General features: G+C 39.8%; 1 protein-coding gene across 2 annotated transcripts in view; it reads left to right on the top strand.

Annotated features, from left to right (window-relative positions):
• ctnnal1 (catenin (cadherin-associated protein), alpha-like 1) overlaps window positions 1-14,685 on the top strand; it is a 285,354-nt gene that overhangs the window by 211,457 nt on the left and 59,212 nt on the right. For both annotated transcript variants that reach the window (XM_059972319.1, XM_059972320.1), the window contains exon 6: window positions 11,481-11,651. In XM_059972319.1, coding sequence (XP_059828302.1) covers window positions 11,481-11,651 — 171 coding nt within the window. The remainder of the gene's footprint in view (window positions 1-11,480; window positions 11,652-14,685) is intronic.

Genomic DNA, 14,685 nt, shown 5'->3' with positions numbered 1-14,685 from the left:
GGAGTTGTCACTTGTTTTAGTATAATCATGGACAATCCAGAAATGGAGGGTTTTCTTACTGACTCCAAGATCATGACGCTGCACTGTTGAAAATATTTAGAATCTTATTTTGGAGAATTTTAATTCCAGCTGAATCCAAATATCTCTTACGTGACTTCCAAAACTCAGTTTTTAGCCGTCACCCTTTCAGAGACGACAGGAACAATCCCCCAACTGTTACGGAGACTCTTAATCTGGGGAAGTGGAATTATTGTGTGAGTTGATAGAAAATTCAATAATACATAGAAGATAATCTTGGGCAGAGGGTGATTTAAACTTTTTGGTGCCAGCCATAGGATCTTGTACATGATGTATGATTTTTTTTCCCCACCTGAACTTCAGAGCTCAAGGAAAATCACGAATGAGTTCTGGAGTCTTTGCAGCAAATCTTCACTCTGTCACCAAAGGACTTACCAGAGCAATATTCCTAAGGGATATTAATCACAATATAATATTCATTGTATTTTCCCTGCTGAGGGATTCTAGCCTTGTGACAATATATTTCCAATGTGAATGGTTCTGAGCTCTGCTCAGAAGTTGTCAACTCACAGCTTTACTGTATCATCTGTATCTAATAAGGTGTTTGTAAAATCACGAATTGTCAAGCTGATGTCTAAGTTCCTTCTTAGTATCCTATTCTAGATCTAAGTTAAGCCACAGAGTTCACTGAAAAACTCTGCTGTATAGTTAACAATCATATTATTTAAAATTTCAAGCAAATAGCATGCAGTCTGTCTTTTGCGTTTGTGTTTATGTTGTGAAGGAGTTAACACATTTATCTAAGTACCTCTCAAATTTTCAGTTGGTTCTCGTCTCTCTTATCATTTAGTATCCGAATAATTGCTTCAAAATGTGTTTCAAACTGTAGTTCACTATTGCTGACGCTGCAGTTTATAACACTAATTCAGACAAGGCTCCACTGTTGATAATGTGAAATCCTTTCCTAGGTTCCATTATCTTTTCAGCTGTTGTCAATCTTGTTCTTGATTTATTTTGCTTTTACTCCCATCCTTATTCTGCTACACTTCATTCCTTGTGAATTTGTATTCTTTTGTTATGGCCTTAACTGCCAGTATCAACACAAGACCATACAAATTCCTTGTAAGTCGCCTTGCAGGAATGCAGGAAGAGTGTGATTTTGAGGACAAAATTTGGAATGACTGCCCATTGCAATGCCGGGGGAATGTTACATGATTCGAAGTGCCTTTTCTGAATGAGATGCTATGCTGGATTTCTGTGTGCTTTGGATTTAAGTCAACTAAGAATCTGCAATTTCATCAAGAAAATGCAGATCATATGGTTATTATAACATTGTTTGTGGAAGCAAGCTGTGTACAAATTGGCTGCATTACAACTGTAAACACTGAAGCTACGAAGTGCCTTGGAATATTTATTTATTTGGAGATACATCATTGAACAGGCTCTTCCAGCCCACTGAGCTACAATACCCAGCAAACCATCAATTTAAACCTAGCCTAATCACAGAACAGTTTACAATGACCATTTAACCTATTAACCAATACGTCTTTGGACTGTGGGAGACGTACAAACTTCTTAGACACTGGAGTCTATTTCCAAACTCTGTGGCCTTCGAGGTCTAATAATGTTGTAGTGCTAAGCTCCCATGGCACCCACTTTAAAAGGCCCCGAAGAATGTAATATAAATACAAACCTTGGGTTGATCTATCTTCATTCCTGCTAGCCCATAGAGTTATTGAATGAACACATGAACAGACCCTTCAGCCCATTACATACATGCTGGTGTTTTCCCACCTGCACTAATCCCATTCATTTATACTGAAGGAGGTAAAAAAAAATCTAATTTACCCCATTAACCTAAAAAAAGTTAATTAAAAGTTGCCAATCATTAGAAAAATAATTTCTCCAATTACCTCAGATCCTGTTCTTCTGGAAAGATGACTTGCTTCAATTTGTCTTCCATTAGACTAAATCAGACATTAGGAATTCTGGATTTGTAATATTTTCTCCACAAAAGAACTACACAAAATGCTGACCTGACAGCTGTTACAATTCCTCCGTAAGGCTAATTGGCTAAGATCCAAGCAGTTTGTTAGTCTAGAAGTTATTGCACTAATGCTAGTCATTTTGTGGAGCAGTATATGACCAGTTCATGACTACCATTCTCAAAATTTTGCAGCAATGCCAGCACGCTCAAACCGAGGAAGGACTGTGGACAAAACTAAAACCAGCGAATGGGCATCCTTGGGTGATTCCAGTGCCCCCAACTCATTTCCCTGTTGTTTCATACGCATGGAAAGGTTTGAGGTGTTAAAACCACATAGCTAAGCCACTGATCACTATTAGTTCTGCAAAAATATTAATGGGGCAGATTTTCTGCTGACTCTGGGCTGGCTGGTTGCCACATTGTTTCTTGTCAGGCATGGCCATCCACCACAAGACTGACTCCCAGCTGAGAGGAGAGGCCCTTTTCTGGCATCATGCCACACAGATGTTGAGCCTGGTGTCCAATGTAGTATTGTTGAAATCTTCTTGTCATATTTACTTTAATCATCTCCTGTGGCAGCTCCTTCCAGGCACCTACCACTGTTTGTGTAGAACAACACCATATCCTGTAAATCTCCTTTAAACTTTCCCCTCTCCTCACCTTAACTCTATACCATCTAAATGTGACATTCCCATCCTGGGAAGAAGACTCTGAATGCCTATGGTGTTGATGACTCCATTAATTTACTATACAATTCTTTTATCAGGCCCCTCCTCAGCCTTTGATGCCCCAGCAAAAGCAATCCAAGGTTGTCCAATGTCTCCTGATAGCTAATACACTTCAATCCATGCAGTATCCTGGTGAACTTCATCTGCTCCCTCTCCAAAGCCTCCACACCCCTCCTGTAATGAGGCAGCCGGAACTGCACACTGTGCTCCAAACAGCCTACCTAATGCTAATTAAGGCAAGCAAGCTGTAGTGGCTTTACTATCCTTTCCACTTGTGTTGCGACTTTCGGGGAACTATGGACTTCTTCTCCAAGATGGTTCTGTATGTAACTGTTGCTAAGGATCCTACCATTTGAGGTTCCATAATGATTGATTAAACGCTACCCCAGAATCAGAATATGCATATCATAAGCATATGCCATTGCATTCATATTTATATACTTGTTATGTTTATAAATATTTATATAATGTGTGTGTGTTTGTGTGTGTGTGTGTGTATATATATATATATAAAAATCTATATCTATATAGTAACTTAAGTAGGTAGTACTAAAAGAGCAAAAAAAAATATTGAGGTACTGTTCATGCATTTATTGTCTATTCAGAAATCTCACAGAGTGGGAGAAGCTGTTCCTAAAATGTTGAGTGTGTGTCTTCAGCTCCTGTACCTCCTCCTTGATGGTAACAATGAGAAGAGTGGATGTCCTAGGTGCTGGGGGTCCTTAACAATGGATGCCTCCTTTCTGAGGCATTGCCTTTTCAAGATGTCCTCGATGCTGGGGGAGTTTGTGCCCATGATGAAGCTAGCTGAGTTTGCAACTTCCTGTGGTTTTTTTTCAGATCCTGTGCAGTGGCCCCTCCATACCTGATGGTGTTGCAATCCATTAGAATACTCTCCACAGTAAATCTGTAGAAATTTGCTAGTCTTTGGTACCATACCAAATCTCCTCAAACTCCTAATGAAATACATCCACTGTTGTACCTTCTTTGTAATTGCTTCAATATGTTAAATCCAGGATAGTTTTTAAGAGATGTTAACATGCAGGGAATTGAAAATGCTCACCCTTTCCACTGTTGTTACCTCGATGAGGACTGGTATATGTTCCTTCAACCTCCCCTTCCTGAAGTCAATAATCAATTATTTGGTCTTACTGATACTGAGTGCAAGGTTGTGACAACAGCGCTCTAGCTTCCTGGGCAAATTCAATTCCTTTTCATCTATTCCTACATCTCAATAGCACACAGCACTCTTGGGCCCCTGTTGACCTACAGTTCACCTTGTTTGTTTTCATCCACCATAACGCACACCAATATCCCCTTACGATGGCCTGTTTTGTGTATTGGAATGGGGAGAAAAATCTTTAGTCATAGATAAGAGTAGTAAACCTTAGCGTATTTTTATATATTTCAGTAGTTTGCCTTAATATCCACCAAGATTTGGAATATTTCACTGCCATGCCCCTGGCATCAGAACCTGACCATCAGCATGTCAATTTGTAAGGGGGTGGGGGTGCCTGTGAAAGTAACATTATTGGGAGAAATGTACATAATTTAGAACCACCAACATTGAGTTGGGGTTTCACTTTAAGAGGCTGGTCTGACATGAACACATAATTGCATGAAGAGTTTTAGTACACTTTTGTGTTTAGGTTTTGGAGTACATTGAACACAAAATGCCTGACTTTGCTTTATGTACGGAAATCTACAAGTAAAGTCCATGTAAAAAAGATCCACTATCCTGTCTTCATGAATCATCTTCGTGACTTCCTCTCAACACTCAAAATTGTGAGACAAAACTCCCCCTCACACAGCCATACTGATTGTTGCTAATATGTCTATGTTTTTTTTCCAAATGCAATTGAATCCTATCCTATGAATCTTCAGTAATTTCTCTACCCTAATATAAGGATCACTTACCAATAAGTGCCTGGTGTGTTTCTGTTGCCCATCCTAATCAAAAGAAGAATACATGAAGAGGATACAATGATCTCTGTCAAGGCCACAGCAACCTCCCTTTCTTCAGTATCCTGAGATAAATCCTATTAGGCTCTTGGGCTTATCCACCTTAATATATATCCAGAAACTCAACACCATCTCTTCCTTAATATCAACATGTCCTGGAATAACAAATACTCTTTGATCTCACCATCATCCATGTCCCTGCAGGTGAATAACAATGCAAAGTACCTAATGTGGACCTATCCACTTCCTCTGAACCCATACATGAATTCCCTTCCTTGTCCTGGAATGGACCTACCACTTCCCTTGCTGCCCTCTTGCTTTAGATGCATAAGCTGTCATGGGATTCTCCACAATCCTTCTCGCCAAGGACAGTTCATTGTCTCTTTAAGTCCTCCTAATTCCTTGATTAAGGAATTCCTGTTGGATTTCCTACATACACTTTCCTTCACTAAAATTACAATATGGCTTGTCATCTAAGGTTCCTGAACCATGCCATCCTTCTGTCATCCTGACAAGTGCTCTGCTCTTCAACCCCAACCTGCTGTCATGTCAGATGTCGATTTACTCTCAAGCAGCCTCTCCTAATCTAGTTTCTTCAACTTCTGCCTACTGCTGTTGTAATTAGCCTTCCCTCATTTTAACACTTTCACCTGAGGACCAGTCTTATCCTTATCCATAACAGAAAACTTACAATATGACCCCATCATATTTCGTATTCCTGAGCTCCATAAGTATCCCCACTCGGTGAGCCCTCGGAGATGTCCTCTACGAGTGCCACAGTGACATTCTCCACGATTAGTAGTGCAACACCCCACTTCTTTTACATCCCTCTCTGTCATGTCTAAACCATCTGTAATCTTAGAGTGAAAAGAAAGAAAGGAACTTGGACCTTCCTGCCCTGCTCTTCACTCCAAGCGGCAAACCATCTGCTGGAGGACCTCAGCAGGCCAAGCGGCTCTGTGGGAGGAATGGGACTGCTGACATATCGTGTTGAAGCCCTGCACCAAGAGTCCTAAATTCTGAGTTCATTCAGCAGAATGTTTGTTGCTCCAAAGCAAGGTACAAAAAATGCTGGAGGAACTCAGCAGTTCAGGCAGCATTTACGGAGATGGATAAACCGTCGATGCCTCAGTCCAAAACGTCGACTGTATGTTCATCTCTGTAGGTGCTGCCTGAACTGCTGAGTTCCTCCAACATTCTGTGTGACTTGCTTTGGATTTCCAGCATCTGCAGGATTTGTTGAGTTTGTTGCTCCCAGGGGCAGCCATTTCTGGGATTGGGTGTGTGAGTGAGTGGGTGGCAGGGATGGGTGGGAATCTTGTTTTACACTTGATGTCATGTTTTGTTTTTTCCTGCTCGTGTTGTTCTGTGGAATATTGTGGTTCTGTTATGTTGGCTCTGGAACTTGTGGCAACACTTACGGGCTGCCACTAGCACATGGATGTACAGTCTGTTAACACAACATAGAACAGTACAGGCCCTTCAGCCCACAATGTTGTGCCGACCCTTAAACCCTGCCTCCCATATAACCCCCCACCTTAAATTCCTCCTTATACCTGTCTAGTAGTCTCTTAAATTTCACTAGTGTATCTGCCTCCACCACTGACTCAGGCAGTACATTCTATGCACCAACCACTCTCTGAGTAAACAGCCTTCTTCTAATATCTCCCTTGAACTTCCCTCTCCTTACCTTAAGGCCATGTCCTCTTTTACTGAGCAGTGGTGCCCTGGGGAAGAGGCACTGGCTGTCCACTCTGTCTATTCCTCTTAATATCTTGTATAACTCTATCATGTCTCTTCTCATCCTCCTTTTCTCCAGAGAGTAAAACTCTAGCTCCCTTAATCTCTGATCGTAATGCATACTCTCTAAACCAGGCAGCATCCCGGTAAATCTCCTCTGTAAACTTTCCAATGCTTCCACATCCTTCCTACAGTGAGGCAACCAGAACTGGACACAGTACTCCAAGTGTGGCCGAACCGGAGTTTTATAGAGCTACATCATTAGCTCGCGACTCTTAAACTCTATCCCTTGACTTATGAAAGCTAACACCCCATAAGCTTTCTTAACTACCCTATCTACCTGTGAGACAACTTTCAGGAATCTGTGGACATATACCCCCAGATCCCTCTGCTCCTCCACACTACCAAGTATACTGCCGTTTACTTTGTACTCTGCTTTGGTGTCCTTCTAAATTGTACCACCTAACACTTCTCTGGGTTGAACTCCATTTGCCATTTCTCAGTCCACTTCTGCATCCTATCAATGTCTCTCTGCAATCTTTGACAATCCTCTACACTATCCACAAGACCACCAACCTTTGTGTCGTCTGCAAATTTGCCAACCCACCCTTCTACCCCCACATCTAGGTCATTAATAAAAATCACGAAAAGTAGAGGTCCCAGAACTAATTCTTGTAGGACACCACTAGTCACAACCCTCCAATCTGAATGTACACCCTCCACCATGAACCTCTGCCTTCTGCAGGCAACCCAATTCTGAATCCACAAACAACACATTTCACAGTACGTTTTGATGCACATGTGATAAATAAATCTGAATCAGAGTCCAACATTTGCAGTCCGATATCACGGTCCCATGTACTATTCCAGGCTCCAGGTTCATTTGCCTTGCATTAGTCCTGCTTGTTTTTCCCATCTAGTCTTAACTTGTCTTGACCTCAACCCTTCAGTCACTCCGCCTGCTGAACTTTAGCTCATATCCACCTTGTCCACACTAGTTTAAAGATACCCAAGCAGCACTAACTACCCGATGTGAGAATATTGCTCACCTTCAATCATGGGTGCAACCCAGACTCTTTGTGTAGTTCCCAACTTCCCTGAAAGAATTCCCATTTAGTCAGATTTCTTACTCCCAACACTAGTTCTTAGGCATACATTCAACTGCACTATCTTCTATTTATGCACAGGTGACAACACTAGAAATTCTGCCTTTCAACCTTCTCCCTCGCTCCCTAAATTTTCTGGACTTCATGCCTCTTCCTGCCTTCCTTTGATGCCAATATGAAACATGACATCAGGTTGCTCATCCTCCTCTTTCAGAAATGCTCTGTGAATTGGGTTATTATCGTCACATGTACCGAGATACAGTAGAAAAATGTGTCTTGCATTCTGTTTGTTCAGAGCAATTCATTTCAAAACAGCATTGTTAGGGGGAATCACTAACAAGGTGCAGAGTGAAATGTAATAGTTACAGAGAAAATGCAATGCGGCTAAACAATAGTGTAAGGTCATAAGTTAAAAGTGTGTTTTATTGTACAAGAAATCTATTCAGAAATCATGTCACAGTGTGGATAGAGGCTGTCCTTGAGTCTGATGGTAAGTGCTTTCAGCTTTTGTACCATCTGCTCAATGGGAGGGGGAGAAAGAAGAATATCTGGAGTGGGTGAGATTCTATTTTGCTGGCTGCTTTACTGAGGCAGCAAGTAGTGTAGACAGAGTCCAGGGAGAGGAGGCTGGTTTCCATGAAATGCTGATCATGTGCATGGTGCGCTGCAATTTCTTGCAGTCATGGGCAGAGCAGTTGCCGTACCAAACCATGATGTATTTAGATTGGATGCTTTCTGTGATGCATGGATAAAAATTAGTGAAGGCCAAAGTGGACGTACCAAGTTTCTTTAGCATCTTGAGGATGTAGAGGCATTGTTGAACTTTCCTAGCTGTGGTGTTACGTGATTGTACTAGCACAGACTGTTGATGATATTCACTCCTCAGAATCTGAAGTTCTGAAAAGTCTCAACCTCAGCATAGTTGATGCAGGCAGTAGCATTTGCACCGCCCCCTTTTCTGCAATCAATGACCAGATTCCGAGGCAGCCATAGAACTCTCTCTACTTGAACAAGGATTTGGGTTCATTGCTATTTGACTACTACAACAGTAGATCAATAGCAGACACAATCTCACTGGCTTCCCACTTGGCTTTGGAGCACCTAGACAACAGCAAGGCATATGTCAGTCTGTTGCTTACCAATTAAAGCTTGGCGTTCAACCCTGCATTATTAATCACCAAGCTTTTAAACCTGGACCTCTGTATGTCACTCTGCAACTGGATCCTTGACTTCCTCATCAGGAAGCCAACATCAGTACAGATCAGTAATAACACCAGCTCCTCAATGACAATCAGTACAGGCACACCTCAAGGATGTGTGCTTAGCCCACTGCTCTACTCTCTCTACATTCATGACTGTGCAAAGCACAGCTCAAGCACCATCTTAGAAGATTTGATTTGGATCCAAAAATTTGATGCCATTATGAAGAAGGCAAGCTCATGGCTATATTTCATTAGAAGAGATTTGGTACGTCACCAAAGGCTCTTGCAAATTTCTATAGATATATGGTGGAGAGCATTTTGATGGGTTGCATCACCATCTCATGTTGAAGCACAGGAGCACAAGGGGCTGCAGAGGGTTGTAACCAGCTCCATCATAACACAAACCTCTCCCACTACGGAGGACATCTTCAAGAAGTGGTGCCTCCATCACCAAGGTCTGGACATCCTTTTTTCTCATTACCACTATTACGGGAAAGGTGCAGGAGCCTGAAGACCTACCGTTAATAATGCTGGAACAGTTTCTTCCCCTTCACCATCAGATTTCTGAATGTTGTTATTCCAGTTAATCATACTATTTCTATATTTTGTAATGTATAGTAATTTTATGCCTTTGCGCTGTACTGCTCTGAGATTACTGCCCTGGTTTGCGTACTGCCTTGCCTCAACTGAATGTAGACAGCTAGGATGCAACATCCATGGTTGACCTTAACTAGTGGAGGACCACCCATCCAATCAAACCTCTTAGATTAAGATAATTCATGCATATAACAAACAGCAAGCGTCCCACCACCAATTCCTTCAGTAACTCGTGTCCCAGATTTCCAAATACCAAAACAGACCTTTGATCTTTGTCCTATTCCTCCAATCATGAAGGCAATTTTTGGAACTGTTTGCAAAATTAACCTGGATCTCATGAGTTTTTGGACCAGTCTTCCATATGGGGCTCTGTGAAAAATCTTGGTTGAAGTCTATCAAACACACTCCCCTCAGTTTCCTTATCAAAATGTCCAATCCAATTTGTCAGATAGGATACCTCTTTAATAAAATTATGCTAAATATTCTTGATTAATCCCTCCTTTTCCAAGTACAGGTCATTCAGTAGTTTTTCCAATGATTTTCCTATCACTGATGTAATGTAATAATCTGGTTTATCATTGCTGTCCTTGCTGACAAATGAAAGCACATGTGGTAGCTTTCAACATTTTGAACATTTCAGTAAGAGCCTCAACAAGTTTCTCCTGAGAAAATGTATCCCATAGCATCCTGGAAAACATCTCAGCAGGCCTGCAACATTTATCCTCCTTTAAGCCCACTAAAGCAGCTAATACCATCTCCTTTTCAATAATAATTTGTTCTAGAATTCCACTTGTTTCCCGTCTGAATTCTCCAACTACAGTGTCCTTCACCTGAGATGATATTTTCATTTCAGACTTCACCTCTGTCTTCCAGCTTGACACAGATAGCTACCTTGGTTTGAAAAGGGCTCTATTCTTCCCTGGTCACCATCTTGCCCTAAGTATACTTATCATGTGCTTTGGGATTTTGCTTCATCTTGCACATCACTAATAATTTGTGCCATAACCTTCCTCATAACTTTTTTTCTAAAGAACTCCCTACATGTTCTTTAGGGTTGCTCCCGTTTTCAGTTCTCTAAATCTGCAAACAACTATTCTTTTATCCAGACCTTTGAAAAGCAGTGTTCCTTGCATTTGCTACCATTTTCTTTACTATTACAGGAACACATTGACCATCATTACTCACTATACCTGACACTCCCTAGTCATGTGGACATACCTGCCCATAGCTGCTCCCGGTCCACTTATGCCCAATTGAAAACAGCCTTCTACTTATTCAGGATGTTAAATTTGAGTCCTTTCCCATCACTACCTAAGATCTTTTAGAGCATTCGGCTGTGCATGTATTTGTACTAAGTTGCCGCTTTGGTTCATGAGCTTTGAACAGAAAAGCAGGAAGTCCAAGACAAGTGAAGACTGCAGCATATTATCTGAGCTCAAGTGCTTTGGGAGTTAGACTTGTGCTGGACAAAAACTAACAAAGGATATTTCAGTTTTTGTTCACTCTCCATAAGTATCTACATGGCTTTGATATATCTTCTTGAATGGAACCCTTATAAGGAATACAATAAGAAATCAAGAATACGTATTTCTTGTGTGCCCATACACCTGAATGTGTTTAGTTGAAAGAACTTTCAATCTACAAATATTCTACGTTTAAAACTAAGATGTCTTTGTAAGGAATTATTTAAACAACCTTATGCAATACCTTGCATGTTTAATAATTATAGTGTAGTTACTATGGAATTTCCTTTACTGCATCAAATGATATAGCAAGCAGGAATGATATTTTGCACATTTTCATTGAATTAAATAATGGAATTACTTAGCCCCATTTAAAGGAGAATTATGATACTTAATTTGCTGGGATTATAAAAAGATTTCAAGAGTTTATGCATACATTGGGAAATTACCATGAATACATCACAAAGGAAAACATGAAAGAAATCTAAAATATTTAAACAAAAGTACACTGACATTTAAAGATGACATGAGCATGATCAAATTCTATAATAACAAGTAAAAGATTCAAAGTAGCTGTAAGTATACAATGGAACCGATAATCCAGAAATCTAGACCGCATGGAATTCTCAGGATGCCTGTATGAGTATTTGATTCTGATATAATGTTATATTTTGTAGACTTGTCTTCGGCATCCAGATTGTGAATCAGCACGAATAAACAAGGGAGGTGTCTTTCATCGTATGAGGTTGGCCTTAGACCAGGTGATAGAAATTGTCACAGATTCAAGACCAAATGGTGAAAATGAAATCCATCCCACAAGTATCTACGCTGACATCAAGGAATTTAAAGTAAGAAAGAACGTTAATTGAAAATTGTTAATTACACTATATATCAGCTACAAAGAGCAAAGGTTCAAGAGTCACAATTGTTGTTGCCGATCTAACTTACGACTGCACCGTTTTCAGACTGGTGATAGCCAAGTTGTTTCAAAACAACTAATGTCTCTGTTGAAATAGCATACCATTGCACATTAAGTTTTAAGTATTTTGGTAAAATCACTTTAAACTATTAAACCATGAGATTTTGCATTTCTGTTTTGAAACAAACTTTGCTGAGCTAACAGATCTGAAGAAACGCTAAGTCTATACAATTAAAAATAGCTGGTAGTATGAGGCTTGCTTTGCAATAAAATCTGTCAATATGTGGGTTCCTTAGAGAATAGTTTAGCTCATTGCTGCTGGGATTACTTGTCAGAGAAGGTGTTACAACAATTTATAATAGTTTCTGAAAGGCAAACTGAAGCTTTACATCAATCTATAATTCACATCCTAAGATGAACTTGCAGGTGGTAAATATATTGTAGCTAAATGCTAATTGGTTAAGAATAGAAATATTTCTGATAAAGGTCTCTCAAAATTTAACCATATATTATTTTGGTATTAGTCCAAATATTGGGGTTTTGAATGGGATAATTAATTGCTATATAGAATATACCTGATATAAATACTAGATAGCTGTTATTGAATGTTGAAGAGTGGAAAAGAATCCACATTTAAAGTGTATACTGTATATTTATAGACAACAGAAGAGAATTAAATGCAGTTCCATTTATGAAGAAGTAGGCTGTGAAGAAGATATGGTGGAATAACAGTTTCTGAAATGAAAATTCAGAGACATTGCCTGTATTTATTCCTTAAGGTAGAACCAGAAATGTCTTCCAAACTCCCCTTCCTAAATCTCACTCTTACTCTCCACCCCTTACTCCTTTCCCCATCCTTCCGTCCCACCTGCAGTCTCTGTCAATGAAACTGTAGGGTTAAGTTGAAAACTAAATGCAGAACTTAACTGCATTTATGAAGCAATCAACCATAACCCCTTTGACATCCTACGCTCATTAAATTATCGAGTTCAGTGCTCCTGCAGGTAGGATACTCTCTAGACTCTGTTTCTAACTTCACCTCACTTCCAGAAACTTTGAAGGAGTTCTGGCTTCAATTACATTTCTGGTAATTCAGCTAAAGCTCAAATGTCTGTGGATTTTGATTGCACTACTATCCCCAAAGATGCTGTTCAGGAGGTGGGTGTCTATCAACTAGGTAGGGGTTTATCTACTGTTCCACTGTTTTTTGTTGAACAGTTTCTGGTTACATTGCTGATTTAGCACATATCCTCAAGAGTCAGTTAAAATTAAGTACAGTTATTATAAGAGCAAATGTCAAAGGTAATGGAACAAGTTGACAGAAATTAACTTTAAAATGCTGCTAAGTGTTTATTGCCTATGTTTGACGTTCAGTGAGTGTTGTATTGGAGGAAGTAAGTCAGTCAATCATTTTTCAAGCTATTGTTAAAGCTGAATCTATGCAAAAACTTTTAGTATAGAACAGTTTCTTTGACAATGGATTTTCAACTTGGTATTTTTAATGCATATGGGGGTGGGAGTAAGATTGGATGAGTCATGGAGATAAACAATAACACAGACTTCACTGGCAGAACAGTTTGTTCCTGTGTTGTCGTGTGCTATAATTCTCATGTGAAAGATGTTATTGATTTGTTTGTGTAAGTTGATTCTAATTAATAATAGATTTTTGGATCAAATTTAGTTATTTTTCATGTCTTTTTTCCAGAATTTTATAAATTTTGATTTGTTGATTTAGGTGCTTTGCAGTCAGGTGAGGAAATATATGAAAACTACATTTTATTGTTACTGCATTTTATGTATATCACGGTGGTGGATTATTGTAAGAAATTTAGTTTATGTTAGTTTCAGTAACAGTCTCTCGACCTATAAGATAGCCGACTAGAGTATCATTTATTCTCAGAGGACTACTTCCTATGTATATCAGTCATCTTTATGGCCTCCTTGACTGAAGCTACTAATTTAATTCCACATTATGAGTAGTTTAATGTGCGAGTCTATACTTGAAGAGTGCTGGTTTGAAATTGTCCAAACGTATTAATCTAATGTATTTAGAAGTCTTTGCAGTTGAGCAACAAAATATTTATCTTATCAACTAAGTTTTGATTGAATCTCTTATCAACCAGGTGCAGTGGGCTAAACTGTGCCTGCTAGTTTGTAGAAAACTATTCCTCTCCCTTATCTAACCCAGTCTTGAATTAGGTATTGAATAAACTATTATATTACAATGGGAAGACTAGGCAGAGTATGTCTGATATATTAACATGTTGGCCTGAAGAATGAGAAGTAATCTCATGGTATTGGTACACAGATCAGCTATCTCATTCAGATCAATCATGGGTTATTGCCGTGTAGCAATGAAATGGTTCTTAAGAATGTGAGTGAAAACCTGTTCAAGATTGCTCTGATAAGGGGCGACTCATTGCCTGCAGCTCCAGTGGGAATCATCAGAGGACTTACTAGAGCAGAAATTCAGTCACAGCCATGGGTACTTCAGTAAGCAACATCATTTTAAGACATTTAAAAAAATCCGTAGATACTCAAATCTAGAGATATTGGCAGATCCCAGACTGCAGGCTTGGGTTGCAAGTGCGGTTCCCCCTTTAAGAAAACAGAAGTATGGAAGACAAGCCACTCTACAGATAGGATTGAAATGTAGAAGTCTGACTATACTGCTGACAAACGTACAGTCTGTGGAAAATAAAAGTGAAGTCTTCAATGCAATGTTGCATTAACAGAGGGACGTCAGAGACTGCTGTGCACCTTGTTTCACAGAAACATGGCTCACGCCTGCCATTTCAGTCACAGTGATGCAGCCCAATGGCTTCACCATTCTCTGCAAAGACAGGACAGCTTGGTCTTTTAAAAGTAGAGGAAGTGGAGTATGCTTTATGATTAACTCATCAAGGTGCACAGACTTGGAGATTCTGTCTCAGTACTGCTCCACTGACCTGGAATATCAGGTG

Source organism: Hypanus sabinus, chromosome 6 (assembly GCF_030144855.1).
Source record: "Hypanus sabinus isolate sHypSab1 chromosome 6, sHypSab1.hap1, whole genome shotgun sequence".
NCBI lineage: Eukaryota > Metazoa > Chordata > Chondrichthyes > Myliobatiformes > Dasyatidae > Hypanus > Hypanus sabinus.
Note: the sequence above shows the minus strand (reverse complement) of the source record. Positions and strands in the feature narration are given on the sequence as shown.